This window comes from Myotis brandtii, unplaced genomic scaffold (assembly GCF_000412655.1).
Source record: "Myotis brandtii unplaced genomic scaffold, ASM41265v1 scaffold396, whole genome shotgun sequence".
NCBI classification, from domain to species: Eukaryota; Metazoa; Chordata; class Mammalia; order Chiroptera; family Vespertilionidae; genus Myotis; species Myotis brandtii.
This window is the reverse complement of record NW_005365191.1, coordinates 95,677-119,440: the sequence shown is the minus strand read 5'-3', so window position 1 is coordinate 119,440 and position 23,764 is coordinate 95,677. Positions and strand designations below refer to the sequence as shown.

Below are 23,764 nucleotides of genomic sequence, written 5' to 3'. Positions count from 1 at the left end.
TGTTGTTTTTTTTAAACTCATTTTATTTATTCATTTTAGTATTTTTTTAAAATATATTTTTATTGATTTTAGAGAGGAAGGTAGAGGGAGAGTAAGAGAAACATCAATGATGAGAGAGAATCACTGATTGGCTGTCTCCTGCACGCCCCCTAATGGGGATTGAGCCTGCAACCTGGGCATATGTCCTGACTGGGATTCAGACTATGATCTCCTGGTTCTGTAATGGCTGACCCGCGGAGATGACCACCAGGGACTCAGGTCAAGATTTAGGAGCCTTTATTAAGCTTGCCAGCGACTACAGTTACAGCACCCTGCCAAAGCAAAGACTGAACTGCAGTGCCGACTACAGGGTTACAGCATTTTTATTTGCAAAAACCACAAAGTTAGTTACAAAGCCTTGTTTACACAATTTGTTCCCGACACAGTACAGCATCAGTACAGTGGCCACCTTCCTATCTATGTGTCCTAGGAACAGAGAGCACGGCGTGCCTCACCTGGCCCAAGCGCCATATATGCAGTCCAGCACATTCCTTACTGGTCTTATTGTGAATCAAATCATTGATTCTGCTTCCTGCCAGCCTTCTTTAGGGATTTGTTGGTAGTGGGTGTGGAGGACCATGAGCTTGACAGCTTGGATTCTGCTTTGAATAATATTAAGTAAGCATTTAGCGAGGCATGGACCGAACAGTGAAATTATAAGTAGCAGGACCAGTGGGCCGGCTATGGCTGACAGGAGGGTGGTTAACCAGGGTGACCGAGTAAAGAGGTTTTCATACCAATTTCCTTCTACTTTTCTTCTTTCCTCTCTAAGAGGCATTTTCTAAGCTGGCTTAAACTTTCCTGAATAACTCCCGAGTGGCTGGTATAAAAACAAGCTTCTCCCAAAGCTATGCACAATCCACCTTGTTTAAGGAATAGCAAGTCTAGCCCCCTTTGGTTCTGTAAAACTACTTCTGCTAAAGAGCTTAGAGTGTTTTCTAGTTGTCCTACAGATTTTTCAAGAGTGCTGAGGTCTTGGTCAATTTGTTGCCCTAGTTCCTTGTAGTTTTGTTGTCCAGTTACCAGGGCAGCTGTCCCAACAGCTGTGGATCCTGCTATGCCTAGCCCGACGAGGAGGGGGACTAGGACGGGTGCTCTTTTGTACTGCCTGGGCTCTAACTGTAGATGTTCTCTTCCCCCTTCTCCTGAATAGTAATATACCTGTGGGAGTATTTTGTTGCAAATGCCTGGATCTGATTTTGATAGTAATATTGGGGGGAAAGCACAGGGAGTAATTCCATTATTACATGCCCACCAGGTACCCTCTGGTGCAACAAAATATCTATTTAGGGATTCATCATATTCCTTAGGAAGTTCTATTACCTGGGTACAGGAGGAAGAATATGGAGAGGACTTTAGTGGGTAATTTACCGGGGTTATACAGGTACCAGCTCCCTGTAAGTCCTCTAAGGAAAGACCTCGAAACTGGTGGCCCCATATGCAGAGACCATAGGGCAAGATTTCAACTGAGTAGTTGCGAATTTCGGAAGCATTTGATCCAAAAGAGATATTTGCCCCAATCCCTATGTAATAAGGTGGTTCAGAGTTTAGACATAACCAACAGTCCTTAGTCATATTGGGTAAAGTTTTGTTAAGGAAGTTGAACATGGCCTCTAGAGTACCCAATAAACCCCTATGAGATGTATCTGGCGGTGGTTCAAGTTCCCCCGAGGATCCGGTTGGTGTTGGGGCTGGCTCCAGTGTCTCCGTGTTGTTCCAGTCAGGCTTTCCCAGAACAGATGCAGGCGGGGTTGGAGCTTGCATAGGCCTGGGGGGCCACAGGGGCTCAGGTTGGAATATTGGGCGCAGGGGGACCACTGGGTTTCAGACCAGGGGAAGGGTGCGACGTTGAATGGTGAAAAGTTCGCCCAGATCCCGGCCTGACACATATAGTCAGATCGCCCATGTTTTCCCCCCTTCCCAATAGTCCACCATCCAGTCTAAAGGTTGTAGCATTACTGAATTGCAGTCCCCAACCGAGCAGTTGGCCGTGGGTGCCCCAGGCCTCACTGTCCTGGTAAACAGGAGTAGTGCGTCAGTGGTCTTCCATGGGGCTAAGGTTTCACAGCCCCAAGAGGCACAGTAAAAGTCATTTTCACCCCCACACTCCAGGGGCCCTTCTTGGGGGCAGACATAGTGCTGGGTTCGCCATAGGTCTTGTTCAAGGTTAAGGTTTCCACATCCATATGTCTGTGTAGATACATACCCAGCATTTCCCCCTAATATCCCAGATCCCCTTATGGTGAGGGGGTGGTTCCATTCTTTCCCAAATATTTTGCAAAGATCAGTATGCAGCTTTGGGGGCCCTGAGGTGGTGGCCTTCCAAATGATTTTACCGTCCAGAGTGCGGGTGACCTCCCAGGAGTAAACTGGGGCTTGGTGGGGATTCCCACTTGCCAAAACCAGGAGGCATAAAAGGAGGATGCCTAGATAGGGTCCCTTTTCAGTCTGACCTTGAGTGGGTCTGCTGTGTGCTCTACAGGCCATTGTCCCGATGCGTCTTCAGCCTTCTTGATTTGTGTGCGGTAAATCCAGTGCTTCTTTCCCCCGACTTTGACAGCAGTTGGGGTGCTTAGGATGACCTGGAAAGGCCCTTCCCACCGAGGCTCAAGAGTACCTGGATTGTGTCACTTCACCCAGACCAAATCACCAGGGGCACACACAGGTGGGCTGTTAGGGTTGGGTGCGCAGGCTTCCTGATGAGCTGCCCGGGTGATTTAGTGCACAGCCGCTAAGCTGGTCTGGAGTGTCTGTAAGGACTTGAGGAGATTTCAGTTAGATAGCGCAGCCAGCTCTTCCTCTTGCAGCTGCGGGAGGAGAGATGGCGGTCTGCTGAACATGATTTCAAAAGGAGTCAGCCCTTTTACATATGGGGTGCATCCGGTCCTGAGCAGAGCAAAGGGGAGGAGACTTACCCAGTTTTCGTCTCTAATTTTAGTTTTGTCAATGTTTCCTTAAGAGTCTGATTCATCCTTTCTACCTGTCCAGAACTTTGAGGTCTATAAATGCAATGTAACTTCCAGGTGACCTTAAGGGCCTCAACTAGGGATTGAGTTACTTTGGCGATGAACGCCGGGCCATTGTCGGGCCCCATGTATGGTGGTAGGCCAAACCGGGGGAGAATTTCAGAGAGGAGTTTCTTAACTACTATCTGTGCTGTCTCAGCCCTGGTCGGGTATGCCTCCAGCCACCCGGAGAAGGTGTCTACAAACACTAGGAGATACTGGTAACCTTCTTGTCCACAGGGTAGTTCAGTGAAGTCCACTTCCCAGTCTTCACCGGGACTCAATCCCTGGAACCAGCTTCCCGGTGGTACCGTCACCGGTGGGCTTGGGGTTACCTGGGCAAAAATTTGGCACCTTCTGGCTATATCCCGGGTTATTCGATGTAGCCTTGGTATGTAGTATTCCCTTCCCAGGAGTTCAGCTAGTTTGGTTCCTCCCAGGTGAGTACTTTGATGTGTCTGGGAGGCGATGATTCGGCCCAAAGCCTCTGGAACAAAAGGCCTTCCATCTGGTAATAGTAGCCATCCCTGGGAAGTCCCTTTTGCGTGTAATTTTGTGGCTGTTTCCTTTTCTTCTGAGGTGTAAACAGGGTTTGGCTGTAGATTCTGGGGTGGTACTACAAGCGACCCTACTGGTCTTTTTTCAGTCTCTTTGGCTGTTTTGTCTGCAAACTGGTTTCCCTGGGCCACAGGGGAGTCGTCCTTTTGATGCCCTTTGCAATGGATTACTGCCACCTCCTTGGGCCCCCATATGGCAGAGAGGGGTTTAATAATTCTTGAGCATTTTTAATGTCCTTGCCTCCTGAGGTTAATAACCCTCTTTCTTGATATAGAACCCCGTGGACATGTACAGTGGCAAAGGCATATCTGCTATCTGTATAAATGTTGACTCTCTTGTCCTTCCCCCACCGCAGGGCCTGTGTGAGGGCTATCAATTCAGCCTTCTGAGCAGAAGTGCCATGTCCTAAGGCTTGTGCCCAGATGACTTGATTCCTTGTAACCACTGCTGCCCTGGCATACTGGACACCATTCTCAATGAAGCTACTTCGTCTTTAAACAGTGTCTCCTCGGGGTTGACAAGGGGTTGATCAGTAAGATAGTCTGTAGAAAGGTGAGAGCCGTCAGGGTGTCTTCACAGTCATGGATGAGGGGCTCTGCCCTTTCATCTGGTAAGAGGGCGGCTGGGGTTAGGGTAGCAGTCTTTAGAAAACTCACCCTGGGAGGGTCTAATAAGAGTACTTGGTATTGAGTAATGTGGGCATTCGATAGCCAGCATTCTAGGGGACTGCGCAACACAGTCTCTACTGAGCGGGGTGCCACCACCCATAGATCTTTCCCAAAAGTTAATTTAGAAGCCTCTTTAACCATTATTGCCTTTGCTGCTATTGCCTTTAGGCAGCTTGGCCACCCTGCAGCCACTGGGACTAGTCTTTTTGACAAGTAGGCAACTGGCCTCTTCCAGGGTCCCAGAGTTTGCGTTAGGACTCCTTTCGTCACACCTCGGGATTCAACCACATAGAGCTGGAACGGTTTGGTGAGGTCAGGGAGGGCTAAGGCCGGGGCACTTATTAGGGCCTGTTTTAGTTGCTAGGCCCTATCTAGGCCCTACCTTCTACTTTTGTCCAGTTTAGGTCAGGGTCCTTGCCCCCTGTGGCCGTGTACAGAGGCTTTGCAATTTCAGCAAAACCTAGAATCCAAAGCCTACAATACCCTACCGCTCCAAGGAATTCTCGTACCTGTCGTTTCGTCTTGGGGGTTGGGATAGAGAGTATTGCCTGGATTCTACTGTGGGAGAGGGTCCTCTTACCTTCCTCTATGTGATATCCGAGGTAAGTTACCCTGGTGGCACAGAGTTGGGCCTTGTAAGCAGAGACTCGGTATCCGAGGCGGTCCAATGTCAGCAGCAGATTCTGTGTAGCCTGACAGCAGTCTTCTTTCTCAGTGGCCAGTAGGAGGTTGTCAACATACTGGAGCAGGGTGACACCTGAATGGCTGTGGCGATATTCTTTAAGGTCTTGGTTAAGGGCCTCATCGAATATAGTGAGGGAGTCCTTAAATCCCTGAGGGAGTCTGGTCCAAGTCAATTGTCCTAACTCTCCCTCCTCTGGGTCTGTCCACTCAAAAGCAAAAATTGGTTGACTCTGGGGTGCCAAGGGAAGGGAGAAGAAAGCATCCTTCAAGTCTAGGACAGTATAATACCGGTGGTCTGGCCGAAGTAAGCTTAGGAGAGTATAAGGGTTAGGGACGGTAAGATGGATAGTTTCTACTCTGTTGTTTACCTCCCTTAAATTTTGAACGGGCCTAAAGTCTTCTGTTCTTGGTTTCTGAACAGGTAGTAAAGGGGTGTGCCATGCTGACTGGCAAGGTATTAGGATTCCCGCCTTTCTCAGTCTCTGTATGTGTTTGGCTATGCCCAACTTTGCCTTCTGGCTCATCGGGTATTGCCTGACCTGAATCAGAGTGGCAGTGCTGGTGAGCTGGATCACTATGGGAGGCCGGTGTCTAACCAGCCCAGGTGGATTCCCCTCAGCCCAAACTCCGGGTATCTCTTTTTGGAGCTCTCGGAGGTAGGGGTCTTCTGAGGGGGTCTTTGAAATCCCTTCATGTAGCCTGTATTCCTCCTGTAAAGGGCAGGTGAGGAGTAAAACTGTAACTCAAAGTAACTCAATCCCTCTGACTCTGTGGGCAGTTGGAGGAGTACCCGAGGTCCTTCCCCTCCTTCAAAGGAAATTGTGGCTCAGAGTTTGTTGAGTAAGTCTCTTCCCAGAAGGGGGTAGGGGCATTCGGGCATTACAAGAAAAGAGTGGGTAACTGTGCCTGCCCCTAGGATTGTGATTCGTCCCTGAATCCAGGGGTAAGATTTTACTCTCCCTGTCGCCCCTTGAATGGGGGTTCTGGACTTCGAGATCGGGCCAGCTGGGTGTTGTAGTACTGAAAACGTGGCTCCAGTGTCTATGAGGAAATCCATTGGTTTGCCCCCAATGCTCAATGTTACCCTGGGCTCCTGGGGGCCTACAGAGCCCTGACGCCCTCAGTCCACCTCCTCGACCAGCACTGGGTTTTCTTTCATCTCCGGTCTTTCGGGGTATTCCCTTTTCCAGTGTCCTTCCTTTTTACAGTAAGCACATTGGTTCTTCTCCAGCCTGGCCCTTTGGCCTTGTCTCTTTTTCCCGTCTTTCTTCCCGGTGCCTTGCCTTGATCCCTTTCCCTCGTTCATAGCCAGTAAGATCTTTGCCATTTTGGTATTTAGGTTTGCAGTTTGGTCATCCCGATTATTGAAAACCTTCTGGGCAACCTCGACCAGTTCTGAGAGTGACTTCCCCTCAAAGCCTTCTAACTTTTGTAACTTTTTTCTAATGTCTGGGGCCGACTGGGACACGAACGCAATATTAATGGCCTGCCGATTTTCCGGGGCACCCGGGTCAATTGGGGTATACACCCGGTATGCCTCACAAAGCCTCTCTAAAAAGGCGGCTGAGCTTTCACTCAGTCCCTACACAGTCTCTGTTACCTTGGAGAGATTAGTGGGCTTCCGAGTGGCAGCTTGGATGGCCCTGAGGAGAGTCTGGCGATACCTGTTGAGAGCCTCCTTCCCTTGGTCCAAATTGTGGTCCCACTGTGGCCTTCCAGCCGGAAAAACCGCCTCTATCCTTCCAGGATCAGTGGCAGGCTGTCCGTCTGGCCCAAGGACCAGCTTTCTTCCTTCATTTCTTACTTTCTTCCTCTCCTCTGAGGTGAAGAGAGTCTGGTCGGCTGGTGAGTGAAGAAAACCGACTAAAGGAGGGAGACCAAACTCTGGGGGTTTTGAGAAAAGGACGGATTCTGATTCTTCCAGTTATACAGATCACTAGTGGAAAAGGGGACATAAGTCATAAAAGGTCGACCGTCCGGCCCTAAGTCCAGGGGGGCTGCCTGACATAATGGCAACAAGGGGGCTGGCCCACTTGGGGAAGCCTCCTCAGTCCCTCTCTGGGGGTCCGCTGGAGGTCCACAAGAGGCCCCGGTCCTAGTGTGGGGCAGACTAAAAGGGTTTCTGGCTGACAGAGTTTGTGCGGGTGGCCATGGCAGAGGTTGTGGTGGTGGCGGGGAACTCGACTCCGCAGCCTGCCCCGCACCAGGGAGTGGGGCCTGAGGGATCGGGGGATAAAGGGGAGAAGCCCCTGGAAACCTGCTCCAGCTTTCACCTCTGGACTTAGACCTGGGTCAGGAAGAGTACCCAGGGGAGGCTGGGGAGATGACTCCACAGGAGCCTTGGGGTCCGCTTCCCGAGGGTGTCCCAGGTGGGGGGACATAAGATGGAGGCTGTCGTCCTGAGACCTCATCCTTTGACCTTAGGGTTTGTCTTTTTCCCGCCTTTGAGGGCTCTGTCAGCAAAATAGTCTGTCTCTGTCCCAATTTTTCTTCGGGGAATTGGCATTTCTTTAACCACCGGGATTTCTCAGTGAGGATGTCTACCCATATCTGGATGTAGGGAATTTGGTCAGGGTGGCCAGGACGACCATAAACAATGTGCTGAACCCGATATGCTGTCCCAGATCAAAAGGACCTGGTGGATGGCCACCCAAGCCCAAACGTGGGCCACTCTCGTTCACAAAATTTCTGTAAATCAAAATAATTAATGGGGGTGGCGTAGTCCTCTCCGCGTCTCTTGAAGTCCTGAAAATTCTCAAGAAAACCTTGTAAGGGGGTCGACGAAGACTACTGACCCTGACCCATTTTGACAAAGACAAAGACAAATACCAACAAAGACAAAACAAACCAGACAAATGCAACCTAAGGTTGCCCAGACCAGGACCCCCAGATGCCGTCGCGTCCTGGCGGTCGGACTCCGAGGTTCCGCTGTGTCCAGCCCTCTTTTGAGTCCTAAGGGGAACGTTCCACAGACAGATACCAGATTCTTACCTCCCCACTGTAGGTCCAGTTGGTTCGTCGTTTTTGGATTGCAGTTTTGGGAGGAAAACACTCCACCTCCCTGGGACCCGGGACAGAGACTGGAGTGTCCTCGCCTGGGGCGTCTGGGGTGTCCACCAGCAACTCAGCCGGAGTGGATCTCGCTGGGGGCCTCCAAATGTAATGGGGCAACCTGTGGAGATGACCACCAGGAACTCAGATCAAAATTTATGAGCCTTTATTAAGCTGGCCAGCGACTACAGTTACAGCACCCTGCCGAAGCAAAGGCTGAACTGCAGTGCTGACTACAGGAGTTACAGCGTTTTTATTTGCAAAAACCACAAAGTTAGTTACAAAGCCTTGTTTACACAATTTGTTCCCGACACAGTCCAGCATCAGTACCGTGACCACCTTCCTATCTATGTGTCCTAGGAACAGAGAGCACGGTGTGCCTCACCTCGCCGAAGCGCCAGATATGCAGCCCAGCACAGTTCACAGGTCAATGCTCAACCACTGAGCCATGCCGCAGGGGCCATTTTATTATTTTTTTAATTAAAAAATTTTAATGTCAACATTATTGCAGGTGTCCCTCTCCATTCTTTGCCCACCTCCACCCTCCCCCTTCCTTAGCCTTTACCAAGTTATTGTCCATATCCATGGGGTTGAACACCCGGTGAGACCAGATGGTCCTTTTCATCTTTCCCTCTCCCTTTTGCCTGATCATGAAACACTAAAACAAAGGGATTTTACAAACATCCTTGCCTCATTTTAAATGCATTTTAAGCTATTGAGACTCAGGGACATGAAGCCATGAGCCAATGTCCTGTGGTTTCAGCTGAGAGATAATCTTGAATTTTATGCTCTCAGGCTTAGGAACACACATGCACGGCTCTGGGGAGGTTGATTCTTATCCGGTTGCAGGGGGTGGTGTGAGGGAAGCATGTTATATAAGAAGGCGACAGAGGCTGACGTTCATCAGTCACGGGAAGGCCAGCAGCCATGGTACCGAACGTGGGAATGTTTCTCATGTGCACTGGTGCCTATGTATTTCACCAAGTGGGCCATGTGAATGCAGGTAAGGGAGGGGAGAGGGGCTGGGATTGGGTGGAAGAAAGTGCACCAGAAATGGTAAAATTAATAATAATCTATACTAATAAAAGGTTAATATGCTAATTAGATCAGGAGACCTTCTAGGAGACCTTCCAGAGATCCTTCCGGACAAAGCCATGGTGGCAGAGCTGAGGCAGAGGCAGTTAGGGGTGATCAGGCCAGGGGGAGGGGGGAAGTTGGGGGAAGCTGGCTGGCAGGGGGGGTCAGTTGGGGGAGATCAGACCAGTGGGGGGGCAGTTGAGTGCGAACAGGCTGGTTGAGGGGGGCAGTTGAGGTCAAGTAGGCTTACAGCAGGGGTAGTTGGGTGCGAGAAGGATGACAGGGGGTCAGTTGGGGCGATCAGGCTGGCAGGGGGGGAAGTTGAGGCAAGCAGGCTGGCAGGGGGGCAGTTGGGGGGAATCAGGTTGGCAGTGGGGGGCAGTTAGGGGTGATCAGGCCAGCAGGCAGAGTGGTTAGGGGCAATTAGGCAGGCAGGCAGGTGAGCGGTTAGGAGCAGGTGGTCCCGGATTGCGAGAGGGATGTCCGACTGCCCTGTGGGATCGGGCCTAAACTGGTAGTTGGACATCCCCCAAGGGGTCCCAGATTGAAGAGTGTGCAGGCTGGGTTGAATGACAACCCCTGTGCACAAATTTTGTGCACTGGGCCACTAGTATTAATAATAATCCTATATAATAAAAGCCCAGTGACCACAATGGCAGGACGACCAGAACGACTGCTCTACCAGTCACTATGAGGTGCACTGACCACCTCTCAGTCCCTTTCTCTGGCCAGCAGACTCTGATCACTGATGGAAAACAGGGACCTTGGATGGGTGGCAAGGGATGCGGGTGGCACCAGGCCAAGGCCCCTGTCTGCTGGTCACCCCACACACAGAGGGTGACAGGTAGCGGGGATGGGGCCGGCGAGTGGGCGGGAATGGCTGACCTCTCAGTCCCTCCCCTGGCCATCAGGCTCCCATTGCTGGATGATGAATGGGGAACTGGCCTGGGTGGTGGCGGGGGTGGGGCTGGCTGCTGGCAGTCGGGTAAGATGGCCCTGATCACAGGCTAGGCCTGGGGACCATACCTGCAAACAATTTCGTGCGCCGGGCCTCTAGTAAATAATAATAATGTTCTTGAGTGTGCCTCAAGGGCCAAACACTGGTTTTTTTAATCCTCACCTGAGGGGGGGAGAGAGGGAGAGAGAGAGAGAGAGAGAGAGAGAGAGAGAGAGAGAAACATTCATGTGAGAGAGAAACATTGACTGGTTGCCTTCTGTACAGGCCCCAACTGGGGATTAAACCCACTACCTACATATGTGCCCTTGACCCTTTGGTGCATGGGACAATGCTCCAACCAACTGAGCCACATTGCCCAGGGTGGCCAAACTCTATGAAGAACTTGTTTTTTTTTAAAACAAGTCTCTAAAGTGTAAGCCTAGTCAGTCTGACTCAAAAGCTAGTGTTATTAACTATTGATCCCCACAACAGCTGCCTCATTCCTAAATTTGCTTTCCACTATTCCAGATATGGGCCCCTACACACAAGGTTTCATATATTGTTCACAGTGAGTTTTTGATGTAAATAGGGGTACATGTTAAGGATAACAGGGAAGCCATATTGTCAGGGCACATGCACAATTAATGTGGTACGGGTTGAGTCCCATTAGGCCATTTAACCCTTAGTTGTCAGTATGATTGCAATGAGAAAGTGTAACATTCTTACTCATCTGGAATGTCTTGTACCTTCTCATGTACCCGTTTCTATTAAAATGGCCTTCAAAATGTGAAGAAAATACAGTGTTGCTAACTATAGTCACTATGTTGTAGAGCAGATCCATGGAGCTTACACTTGGTGATCTTACCACAGTACAAAATTAATGTTTTTTTAAAAAATTTTTTTTATTGATTAAGTTATTACATATGTGTCCTTATAGAGCTGCAGAGCATTTCTGCCATCAAATGGACTCAGACCACCCCCATCCATCTCTCTTCTCCTCCATCCATCACCTCTACCCCTGTATTTTCTCCAGCTCAGTTGTAGCCTGCGACCCTCGGTCCTTCTCCAATTATCTCAGACTAGTGGCCTGGTGCACGAATTCATGCACATTGAAAGGAAATTAGTTAGAAGAAATATTTTAATATTGCTATTCGAACTTTCTCTATAATAGAAGTGTCAATCAAATTCATGATCGACAATGACAGATGGAAACACATTTGTGCGAGTGACACCAGCAAGAGCTTTGTATGTATTGCATCTGCGCAAGTCAACTTAGCCTTTTATGTATGTAGAATAAACTTGCTTAATTAGACCTGCTTTCTGATTTAGCTACACTTTTTTTCCAGACCATTGAAGCACCCCAACATCTCTTTTAGGTTATTGTCAGCAACACAGCAGTAAATATCAAAATGAAGGAGATTATTATTGTAGATCACACAGGGAGAACAAAGAGTAAAATATTTAACTGCAGCAGTGTTTGACTATATTCTGTGCAGTGAGAAAATCTGAAGTCATTTTCAAGGTCCACCATTTCTTACTTCTTTTCAATTGGGTCAAGTTTCTAAGCTTTCTAAATCTCCATTTTCTGGCTAATGAAAAGAAAATAGGATTCCACTGAGTCTCCTATCTACCTACTCCAGGACTTCTGTGAGGATCAAATGAGATGAGGCACGTGAAAACACTTCACAGACATTTGATTACAGTGTAAAGTGTTTCCACCTGGCTACAAAGCAAGTCATGCTCCTGGGCTGAAGAAACTGCAAGGAGGCTAGTCATAGCTAGGGCGAGAAAGTCAGGCCTTGCCATGTGACGTCACTACCGGTGCCCACAGTGACCATTTCAGGGCTGGGCTGGGCTGTGGGCTGCATTTTGTGCCATGGGGTCTCGGCAGCATCAGCTGCAATTTGGTGGGCTGTCCCTCCGGGGTGGTGGCGGGGCCTGTGTTCCACTTGGGGGAAGCCAAGTGTTGCTTTGTGGGCCCCAGGTCCATGGTGCCATTTCTCTGTGCATCACAGCAACTCCTGCATTAAGCATCTGCCCTCTGGTGGTTGGTGAGTGTCATAGCAACCAATCGGATGGAGGGAAGGACACTTAGCATATTAGCCATATATATATATACACTAATATATACTAGAGGGCAAGTGCATGAAATTCATGCACAGGGTGGGGAGGTCCCTCAGCCTGGCCTGCACCCTCTCACAATCTGGGACCCCTTGGGGGGTGTCCTGCTGGTTTAGTCCCGATCTGCAGCAGATCGGGACTAAACCAGCAGTCAGACATCCCTCTCATCATCCGGGACCACTGGCTCCTAACAGCTTGCTGCCTACCTGCCTCATCGCCCCTAACAACTCTTCCTGCCTGCCTCATTGCCCCTAACCGCTCACCTGCTGGCCTGATCACCTCTAACTACTCTGCCTGCCTACCTGATCGCCCCTAACCACATGCCTGCCTGCCTGATCACCCCTAACCACCTGTGCCTGTCTGCCTGATCCCCTAACTACTCACCTGCCTGCCTGATCACCCCTAACTACTTTGCCTGCCTGCCTGATCACCCCTAACCACTCCACTGCCTGCCTACCTGATTGCTCCTAACTGCTTGCCTGCCTGATTGCCTCTAACTGCTCACCATCATCCCTAACTGCCTCTGCTTGCCTGCCTGATCATCCCTAACACTCTGCCTGCCTTCCTGATCACCCCTAACCACTCGCCTGCCTGCCTAATTGCCCCTAACAACTCTGCCTGCCTGCCTGATCACCCCTAACCCTTCTGCCTGCCTGCTTGATTGCCTCTAACTGCTTGCCTGCCTGCCTGATCATCTCTAACCACTCTGCGTGCCTGCCTGATCCCCCCTAACCACTCTGCCTGCCTGCCTGATTGCCCCAACCCTTCTGCCTGTCTGCCTGATCACCCCTAACTGCCTTTGCCTCAGCCCCTGCCATGGCGGCTTAGTCTGGAAGGACGCCCAGAATGACCTCTGGAAGGTTGTTCAGCTGTCCAGTCTAATTAGCATATTACACCTTTATTATTATAGATAAGTAATGTTGGAAAATAATGAAAACAAAACAACAATCAAATCAAACAAACTAATGTTAGGTGGCAACGTTGATCAGCAGTCTTCAAAGGTATTTTACATGCATGGGCTAAGTTTGCCCTTTCAGTTATGGGAGGGGCAGGTGCACCCCTCTCCTCCCCCTCCGCCCACGTGTCTAGTCATTAAGGTCAAGCCACTGGTAGATAGTGGGGCTGGAGTCTCAGGATCAGGCCTCATTCCAAGGGATGGTGTTCTACTCAGGGAGCCTGTCCAAGAAGCACAGGCAGGACTGGGTGGGGCAGAGGTTATTCAAACAGAAATAGGCACATGAGTTGCAGAGAGGCGAGCTTTGCCACCAGTAAATTCAGTGATGCAGCTGAGAGAATTCATTCAAGCCAAAGACGCCTTGGCAACGAATCCCTCTCTGGTTTCCATAGTTTTCCTCTTCAATCTATTCAAGTGCCAAAGTTAGTGTTGTTACACCGTGAATGTGGCTTGTTATTGGGCTTCTGAATGGTGTGAGGCAGATTATTAATGATAATAAGAAGGCATCATCTGTGTTCACAGATGTGCCATGGACTTAGATTTTTGGTGTTGAATCGGGGGAAGCAGAAGCTCCAGACACAACAAATCAGCAGGGTATAAAGAATTTTGACCCTAGCCCTGGCCGGGTGTCTCAGTTGGTTGGAGGGTCAGCAAAAGGTTGTGGGTTCGATTTGGTGTCAGGGCACATACTTATAGGTTGCGGGTGTGATCCCTGGTCATCAGGTGTACGGGAGGCAACTGAGGAAAGTTTCTCTGTCTCTCCCTCCCTCTCTTCTTCTCTGTCTAAAAATCAATAAAAACATATCCTAGGGCAGTGGTTGGCAAACTGCGGCTCTCGAGCCACATGCGGCTCTTTGGCCCCTTGAGTGTGGCTCTTCCACAAAATACTGACTTCTGCGCATGGGCCACGAAGTTTCAATCGAATTGTACTTGTGTGCCCGCACGTGGTATTTTGTGGAGCCGCAGTTTGCCAACCACTGCCTAGGTTAAGGATTAAAAGAAATTATTATCACAAATCAGGTTGCACTCTGGTCTGGCAAGCTTCTCTGTCTCCTGGAACTCCAATTCCCACAAGAAATAAATGTCTCTGGGTAATAATGTCACGGGACATTAAAACTGTCACAGGACAGGCACCAGGCCATATGGATCTGGACACCCCTGGTGCTTAGCAGGGGGCTCCGGACGAGCAGGCGCTTTGTCGGGGTGGGCTGGCTTGAACAGAAACGTCACCAGAATCACTGCAGAGCTCATGATGCCTAAGAGCTGTGAGGAGAACAATGCCTGCTTCATTTTTCAGTGGGGGCCTGTGTTTTCCCGTTTACCTATCAAGGCAAGAAGCATTTTGATTGCACTCTCCATGGCTCTGCATACAATTGGTGCTCTCTAGAAGAAAAATATTCAGGGAAATGGAAATATTGCACAAAGGATGGTAAGCATGTGGCTTTTCCTCACGTGAGGAGCATGTGGGGGATTTCCATAATTGACTCCCAGGTGGAAGCCTTAATCATCTCCTCACCCAGCCCCCAGTGTTCCATTCACACCCCCTTTCTCTTGCTAAGACTAACATAACCTCACCACAGCTAATTTTTACACCCTTTTGTTCTGCTTTTCAGACTTTGCCCCATGTTTCTTCCCATTTACCTATGACCACAATTTGTATCACAGCTGCACAACCCATGGGAGTTTCATTAAAAAGTCGTGGTGCGCAGTCACTGCAAACTACGACAAGGATAGAGCTTGGAAGCACTGCCTCGACTAGTAACACAGGGTAAGAGTGTCTGGGGAGGAGGAGAAAAGACAGGGATGAGTAGGGAAGGACAGAGCTGGTTAGAGAGATGGAATCAGGTGATGCAGAGAGGATGGAGGAGACGTGGAGGGGTGGGAGGAGAAGGAAGGGGACAGGAGGAAGGGCGAGGAGCAGAGGTTTGGACAGGAAAGAAAAGGGAGCAAAAATGAAAAGAGTAAAAGACAAAGACAGAATGCAAACAATGGAGAGAGGAGAGTTAGAAAAGGAAGAAGAAACAGAGTTTGCAGATAAGACATGGAAGGAAGGATTGGGGAGGATTAGGGGTAAGAGAAGGTAGAAGGAGAGAAGGCAGGAGGGGAAGAGAGAGTGCAATGCACAGTCTTTTGAGGGAGTGTGAGAGAGCTAGAGTAGCGCTGGGGGAGAGCAGGGAGAAAGGGAGAAAAGAAACACTCCAGGGGACTGATTGGAAGAAATCAATAGAACTCATTCACATTGACATCAAGACCGTGTTTCATGTCTGTAGAGTGACCCTACCCACAGCCATGGATTTAGTCAAGACTTTGAACCCAAAGCACAGAAAATCAAGACATCTCAAGCATGGAGGGCATACTCTGAGTGACAGAGGTGACATCCTTTCCCTGCAACTTGGGTCCCCCTCCCCTGGCAATAAACTGCTTTCTCTGCAAGTGTGAATATGTTGTCCTTTCCTGAAAGAAACCATCTTTCAGGTGGGAAGTGGTCTGCATGATCAGCTGGATCACACAGGATCTTCACATCCGGCCCTCTCCTCCTCCAGACCCTGAAGCATCAGCACACATCATAGCTGTCCTTTCTGTGGTCTTGATTGAATGGCAGAGGTGTGGGGAGGCCACTGGGGCAGGAGGGGCTCTGAGGCCAGAGAGGGCTGGTGCCTGCCATAGACAGTTTTTCTTGTCTGACTTCACTAAAACGTTATTTCTTTCTGGAGATAGTCTCTGACTCCTCAAGTAGAAGGATGTCTGGTCATGTTCTCCCAGCCTTTCACTCTCTACTTGCAACTCAATTGCCCATTTCCCTGGGGGATTCTAATCTTTGGGAAGATAAGACGGACTGTGTTGTTTGTCCTGGCATCGGTCCTAAGTGCAGAACCTGACACATACTTGGACCTGAGACATTTTTCAAAAGGCATATGTTGTAGAAAAAGTCTTTCAGTAAATAGTTGGGTGCGAATGAGACACAAATTGAAAGGTGCCAGAAATAAAAGGCCTGGAAGTCGTAGCCTAACCTGTGTTCTGGGGCCTGAGTAGCCCAGGGAGAAATGTAACAGTGGCTGTGGGAGCTTTAGGTCACTAGTGAAGTCACCACTCATGGCCTATATAATGTTGGGGTCAGTAATTGAGACTATAACTTAAATGGAGTCATCATAAGGGCTATCCAGTTAAGGAACTTAGAAAATCTCTTGTGTTCCCAGAGAAGCAAGAAAGAAGTTTGTCACTGTAAATGGATTATAAGGAAACATTTATTCAAGAACATATACTAAGTATCAGTAAGAACAGCAGATCTGTGCCAACTGATCTACGACTCCTGCCCCCCATGCCCACCACCCACCCCCGCTCTGTATGAGGAAAGTAATATTATGAGTGGGTGAACCTGAAATGATAGGTTCCCCTTCTTCCATCTCCCAGTCAAGGACTACAGGTAGCATCACTTCCAGGGAGACAGGATGCCATCCTTTCTCAACCCCGCAGGTCCATGTGTCAGAGGGTAATTTCAGGGAGGTGTTATTGACAGGTTAGGGACTTTTCCCTCCACCCAGATGTCACTCATTGGTTCCAGGTTCCACCCAGCGATAACAGGCTCAGAATACTGGGCTCTCTGTCACTGTGGCCCCAGCTTGTTTGTAGTGAAGATTTTCCATGTTGGGAGAAGCAAGCCATGAAGGCCAGTGTCTACTAACCCCTGCCCAGTGCTCTGTGTTTAAAGCTGAGGGGGCCTTCTGAGAAAGGCCTCCACTGTCCTTGCCTCCAGTTCTCAAGCTGTGGCTCAGAGACACAGATAAGAACAGAGCTTTGCCTGGTTGGTGTGTCTCAGAGATTGAGTGGTAACCCATGTGCCAGGAGGTCACCCGGTCCAATCCCAGTCAGGGCACATGCCTGGGTTTCAGGTTCTATCCCCAGCAGAGGGCGTCCAGGAGGCAGCTGATTGATGTTGATGTTTCTCTCTCATCCATGTTCTATCTCTCTCCTTCTCCCTTCCTCTCTCTCTTAAAAAAAATCAATAAAAACACGTTAAGAAGTGGAGGGGGGGTAGTGGGGTGGGAGAAGGGGTCCTAATATAAGGTGATGAGAAGATTTAACTTTGGATGGTGTGCACATGGTGCAATACACAGATTTTGTAACATAGGAACCCATACCTAAAACCTATGTGTCATGGTGACCAATGTCACCCCAATCAATTTAATAAATAAATATAAAAAATATTTAAAAAAAGGTCAGAGAGCTTCAACGTTCTTTCCTAGAAAGTGACTTTATTTGGAACAGAATGTGTGGAGGGAGTTCATGGAGAATGGCAGTCTTATTAACAATGAAGATGGTGGTGGTCACCAATGCAGAGGAGTTGGATGGCTCCATTACAAGCTAACCCCCAGGCTAGCTGTTGAACTAGGGAGAACTCGGGAAACCGACAGCTGATAGTAGTCCTCCTGGGGTCAGAACTAACCTCCAAGCCACTCTCAGAAACAACCCCCGAGTGAATTAAAAATTAGTCTATCTTTATTGTTTAAGGTATTACAGATGTCCCTTTTCCGTCCCCCCGCCATTATCACCCCCTCCTCCCCACTGTTTTCCCCGGCCTTCACCCCACTATTGTCTGTGTCCGTGGGTTATACATATGTAGATAAGAGTTCTTTGGTTGATCTCTTCCCTCCTTCCCTTCCATCTGAGGATCTTCCATGACTCTGGATCTATTTTGTCAGTTTATTTTGTTTATTAGATTCCACATATGAGTGAGCTTATGTGATACTTGTTTTTCTTTGACTGACTTATTTCACTTAGTATACTACTCTCCAGGTTCCTCCATGCAGTCCCAAAGGGTAAGAGATTTTTCTTTTTTGTAGTTGCACAGTATTCCATGGTATAAATGTACCACGGCTTTTTTATCCACTCATCTACTGATGGGCACTTGGGATGTTTCCAGATCTTAGCTATTATAAATTGTGCTGCTATGAACATAGGGGGGGGGGAACATCCATTTTTTCTGATTGGTGTTTTGGGTTTCTTGGGGTATATTCCTAGAAGTGGGATCACTGGGCTAAATGGGAGTTCCATTTTTAATTTTTTGAGGAAACTCCATACTACTTTCCACAGTGGCTGCACCAGTCTGTATTCCCACCAGCAGTGTACTAGGGTTCTCTTTTCTCCACATCCTTGCCAGCACTTGTCATTTATTGATATGTTGATGGTAGCCATTCTGATAGGTGTGAGATGATACCTCATTATCATTTTAATTTGCTGTTTTGAGAAGAAATAGAAACATAGTCATACAGAATTAAAATGGCAATAAATGAGTACCTATCAATGGTAACCTTAAATGTAAATGGATTAAGTACTGCAATCAAAAGACATATTGTAGCTGAATGGATACAAAAACATGACCCAACTATCTGTGGTTTACAAGAGACCCACATAAAATGAGAGGGAGAGAGAGAGAAACATTGATGTGAGAATTTATTCCGCCGTCCTATACACACCCCTATTGGGGATCAAACCCACCACCTGCGTAGGTGCCCTGTGACCTTTTAGTGTATGGGATGATGTTCCTCCAACTGAGCCACACTAAGCAAGGCAAGAAGTTTCTGTTGTTTTTTTTTAATCCTCACCTGTGGAGTGATGATATTTTTACCATTGATTTTTAGGGAGAGTGGATGATAGGGGGTCAGGGGAAAAGAGAGAGAGAGAAACATTGATGTGAGAGCGACACAATTGGTTGCCTCCTATGTGCGCTTCAACTGGGGGCAGGGATAAAACCTGCCCAGGTATGTACCCTTGACCAGGAATCAAACCCTTGACTCTCTGGTGTGCAGAACAATGCTCTAACCTCTGAACAATGCTGGCCAGATCAGAAATTTCTTTTTTAAAAAATATATGTTTTTATTTCAGAGAGGAAGGGAGAGGGAGAGAAACATCAATGATGAGAATCATTGATTAGCTGCCTCCTGCATGCCTCCCCCACTGGGGATGGAGCCCACAACCCTGGCATGTGCCCTGGCTGGGAATGGAACCTGGTTCATAGGTCGACACTCAACCACTGAGTCACGCAATTTGGGCTGGTTTTAACAAGAGAACCATTCTCCTGAATAATGATGTTGATAGGGAAGTGAGCATACACAGACCTCATCCTATATAATAAAGAGGTAATATGCAAATTAACCCCCATGCCCTCAAAGATGGCTGCCTATGACCATGCCGGCACGGGGGTTAGTGAGGAATGACCAAACAACTGAAAAAGCAGGCTGTGTGGGGCAACCAGGCTGTCAGGGGGGCCATGAGGGGTGACCGGGCTGGCGGTGGGGGGAAGTTGGGGGTGACCAAGCTGGCAGGGGGGCATTTGGGGGCGACCAGGCTGGCAGGGGCGGTGCAGTAAGAGGTGACCAGGCCAGTGGTGTGGCAGTTACGGGTGACCAGGCCAGCTGGGACAGGGGTGCAGTTGTGGGTGTCCAGGCAGGCAGGGGGGCCAGTTGGGGGTGATTAGGCTGGCAGGGGGGACAGGGATGGGTGACTAGGCTGGCGGTGGGCACCAGTCTGGCAGAGGGGGACAATTGGGGGAGACCAGGCCAGTGGAGGGGCAGTAAAGTGTGACCAGGTCGGCATGGAAGGGGCAGTTGGGGGTGACCTGACCGGCAGCTGGGGGCAGTTAGGGGTGACCATGCCAGCAGGGGAACCAGTTAGGGGCAATCAGGACGGCATGCAGAGTCAGTGAGGGGCGATCAGGCTGGTCGGGGGGCAGTGCGGTTAGGGGCGACTACGTAGGCAGGAAGATGAGCGATTAGGAGCCAGCAGCCCAGGATTCTGAGTGGGATGTGCGGCTGCTGGTGTATGCCCGATCCCCGGGATAGGGCCTAAACCGGCAGTTGGACATCCCCCAAGGGGTCACAGATTGGAGAGGGTGCAGTTTTGAATGAGGGGACCCCCGCGCATAAATTTCATGCACCGGGCCTCTAGTCTTGTAATGAAAGCCCAGTGTAAGACCCTTGATCATGTTCTGTACATGATGCAGATAGTATGAATGGTGGCCAATTCCTACATCCCCACCATTTGTCAACCCAGAACCTCTTTTCTTTCCAGGGAAACTGAGTTCTATGTTGATGTGTTTGAAGTCCATCTGCAGGGTGCCTTTGCATCCGTTCGGAATGCTGTCAATATTTTCTGGAAAGGTGATAGTACGATTGCTGAGAATGATCTTATTCTTGCAGGAAATGCAGTAAAGAGCTCAAAGTCTTTTACAACAAGATAGTTTATGTATTCTTGAGTAATCCTATATAATAAAAGGGTAATATGCAGGGTGGGGGCAGTTAGGGGTGACCAGGTCAGCAGGGAGGGCAGTTAGGGGCAATCAGGCCAGCACGCAGAGGCAGTGAGGGGCGAACAGGCCAGCGGGGTGGGGGTGGGGGCAGTTATTGACCGAATGGTGGAACGACTGTTCACTATGACATGCACTGAGCAGGCAGGGAGAGTAGGCAATCAGGCAGGCAGGCAATCATGTCCGACTGCTGGTTTAGGATGACAGTTGGAAATCCCCTGAGGGATCCTAGATTTCGAGGGTGCACAGGCCGGGCTGAGGGACCCCTTCCCCAGTGCATGAATTTCATGCAGCGGGCCTCTAGTAAGTAAATAAGCATGAGAATATAAAAATATCACCCCCTCCTCAAAGCTTCAGGCCCAGCTCCCTCGTAAATTTCCTCTGTCCACTGAAGAGGCATTAAGTAGCGGCAGATAAAGGATGGAATTACGTAAAGTGGGCAAGGAACAGATAGGACATAGGGAAATGGGCCCATCATAATTGAAGAATTTGGAGTCTGATTTTTCTCATTCTACCATACCTCCCAGAAAAATATCAAAATATCAAAGCTCTGGTCTTAGCTCTGCCCATAGCTATGTAAAGTGAGAAACTCACTCAAGGTTTCCAGATCTGTGATTCCATTTCTGCCAAAGTTGTGGGTTAGAGGAGATCCATTTAAAGGCCCTTTCAGCACTAAAATTGACTTTGAGTCTGGGGGCACATACAAAGCAGAGCAAAAACTTTATTAGAAATGACAAACACATCCATAGGAACTCTCTGTTCTTCAATTCTCCACCTGCTCATCAACTCATGACCAGCATTCAGAGGCTCCCAGTCCAAAGAGGTGTCCTGTGACTTGGGACAGATGTCTCCACAGGAACACTGTCGAGCGATTATAGCAATAGCAGCAGCAATAGCCCAAACCTCCTAACTGAAATGGGAAAGCAGGTGGTGGCCCCATTTCCAACCTTTTGGGATTGAATGAGAGATTGGTATGGACACATTTCCTTTACCCACATGGGTCCAATTGTGAATATCCCAGACATCAGCCCACAATGAGATACAGATGTACAGCCTTTGACCTCCAAAGTTGAGTCGATGTCTCCTATGGAACAAGGAAGGATGGGGAGACACACAGATGTTTTAGAAAACCAGAGAGGAATCCAGTCCCTCCTCATTCCTGGATCCCTGAGTGTCAGGACCTCTTGGGATCCACTTAGATGTCTAGTTTTCCAGTCTCTGAATCCATCAGATGTTCAGTTTACCTCCAGCAACCCGAAGTTTTCCTTGATAGCATTGAGTTGTATCAATGGGACAGGGAAGAGAAGGCGCACTTGAACAGACTCCAAGAGCTAAACAGGTTGGGCTGTGGAAGGTTGTTGACATATTGGGAGCTGGAGGGGGAAAGAGAGGAACAATTTAAGAGTATGTCCTGCTTTTGGAATTCTCTCCTTGCTACCTCGTCTCCCCCAAGTCTTTCGTGTTGATACCACTATAATCAAGGCCTATTACTGCCACCTTCCCCCTCTTTCCCAACTGATTTTCTTGGCTGTCAGAACCCCATCCAACATGACTTTCAAACTCTGTGCTTAGTTCCATCTAGGATCATTGTCTAGAAGGATAGAGACCTGTAAATAATTCAATACAACTCAGTAGGCATTGTGTCTTAGGTATAAGAGCAAAAAATTAAAGGAAGGCCAAACTACCTAAAAGAATTTGGTGTTTTCTGGGAGCTGATACTGAGTTGAGATGATAAATAGAGATTAGCTTTGTGAAAATGGGGGGTTTGATGGTGTAGCAAAGGAAACAGTAAGGACAAAGTCCTGGAGCTGTGAGCCAACTTGGTGAATTTGGGGAATTGTCAGCAATTGCAGTGTTGATATTCAACTGCGAGGCACTGGTAGGGCTGGACTGGCTTTTATAACCGTGTCCATTCTGATTGGCCAGTACCACCTCCATTGTCAACTATTTTGAATATCAGCCTCAGGTAGAACACAATAGATAAGAGAAGGAAGTGAGCTGAAAAGATAGGCCAAAGGGGGGAAGCAGGCTATGATCTGGTGGCAGCCAGGAAGCGATAATTGTTAGGTTAACGCCATCACCTTGTTCAGAGATCTTCACAGACATCTTGTTTAGTGACACAAAACCCAAGGTATATCCCAGCCTTCACTGATATCCCTCTCTTCTGAGCAGCGTTGAGACCCCAAGGTAACAATTTAGAAAAAGAAAGACAAGCAGAAGGTCTGTGGTCCTTTTGTGTGTGGCCTGCTTGGGCCTAAGCCGCGTAGGAACAGAAAAAGAGGTGTCAGGTGGGTGGGTGGGTCCGTGAGATGCCAGGGGCTCACTGTGGAGAGCATACAATTGTGTAACCACTATGCTGGACCCCGGAAACGAATACAAAACAACGCTGAATGCAAACCGCATTGGAAAACACACAAATGATGGTAAGCTGTGGGGAGAAAAGGACAAGAAGGAGGAAGACCTACACTGCCTTCTGGGTTGACCGCCTTTCCCTCTCCCCTCCCAAGGTACCTGGGATCACCTCTGGATTCCATATCTCAGGGATGTTCTTCCTGTTGTTGCAGAAGGAGTGCTCACAGTAGCTACTGTAGGAGACCACCATTATGCCGGGCGGTGGGGAGTGCTGGACCAACGTTATGGCGGGTATCCCGTCGGGGTTGCAGCCCTTCGTGGCCAGAAGTGCCATCTTGGCCCCTGTTAGGAGCGCAAAGAGAAGGAAGGGGGGTGGTCTGCCTCACCTTTGGCCCGGGGGGAGAGGGGAACAGCACTGACACGGATGCCATCACCTTCCTCCCACTCAACGGGACCGCCCCTTCTCGTTTTACCGGATTTGACCATCATCAGGGATTCCTGGCACAGCGCTCCATTGTCACAAGTCTCAACTCTCTCCGTGGTCCAGTTGAATGCGCTTGGGTCCTCCTCCAGGCTCATGGATATGCCCTTGTGACAGTACAGATGCTGCGCCACTGGGGTGGGAACAGGGTACAGGTCAGCACCTGCCCTCCTCCGTGGGGCCCCCATCACACCTTTCCCACCAAAACTCCCGCCTGTGACCCGGATGCGCTTTCCCCTTGACCCCCACACGTACGAGTGGAGGAGGCTCTGAGGAGAAAGAGCAGCAGCAAACCCTGGGTGTGACGGCCCCCCATGGCTCCGTGAAGAGAGGGTTGGTTGAAACGACCCGGTTCTGTGATTCGATGGAGGAGAGAGAGCTTTCAACCACCTTCGAATGAGAGAGGCTAAATTTAGGTCCCACGAGTTTGGACATCAGGGCAGGGGTCACCGGTATGTCAAGCACTGACCCCCAAAGCCAGGCCGCCCCTGTCCATCCAGCTTGTGGGTTGGAGCCAGTTACCACGGTCACTG

General features: G+C 49.2%; 1 protein-coding gene across 1 annotated transcript in view; it reads right to left on the bottom strand.

Annotated features, from left to right (window-relative positions):
* Window positions 1–23,547, bottom strand: part of TEX101 (testis expressed 101) — a gene marked incomplete at its 3' end in the record, with an annotated part of 29,805 nt that extends 6,258 nt beyond the window's left edge. The window contains exons 1-7 of the mRNA XM_014545074.1: window positions 23,487–23,547; window positions 23,224–23,364; window positions 22,910–23,092; window positions 21,643–21,771; window positions 21,310–21,482; window positions 4,851–5,010; window positions 4,653–4,730 (exon numbers count right to left, since the gene is read on the bottom strand). Of these exons, the coding sequence (XP_014400560.1) occupies window positions 4,653–4,730; window positions 4,851–5,010; window positions 21,310–21,482; window positions 21,643–21,771; window positions 22,910–23,092; window positions 23,224–23,364; window positions 23,487–23,547 (925 nt within the window). The remainder of the gene's footprint in view (window positions 1–4,652; window positions 4,731–4,850; window positions 5,011–21,309; window positions 21,483–21,642; window positions 21,772–22,909; window positions 23,093–23,223; window positions 23,365–23,486) is intronic.
* Between the last annotated feature and the right edge of the window lie 217 nt (window positions 23,548–23,764).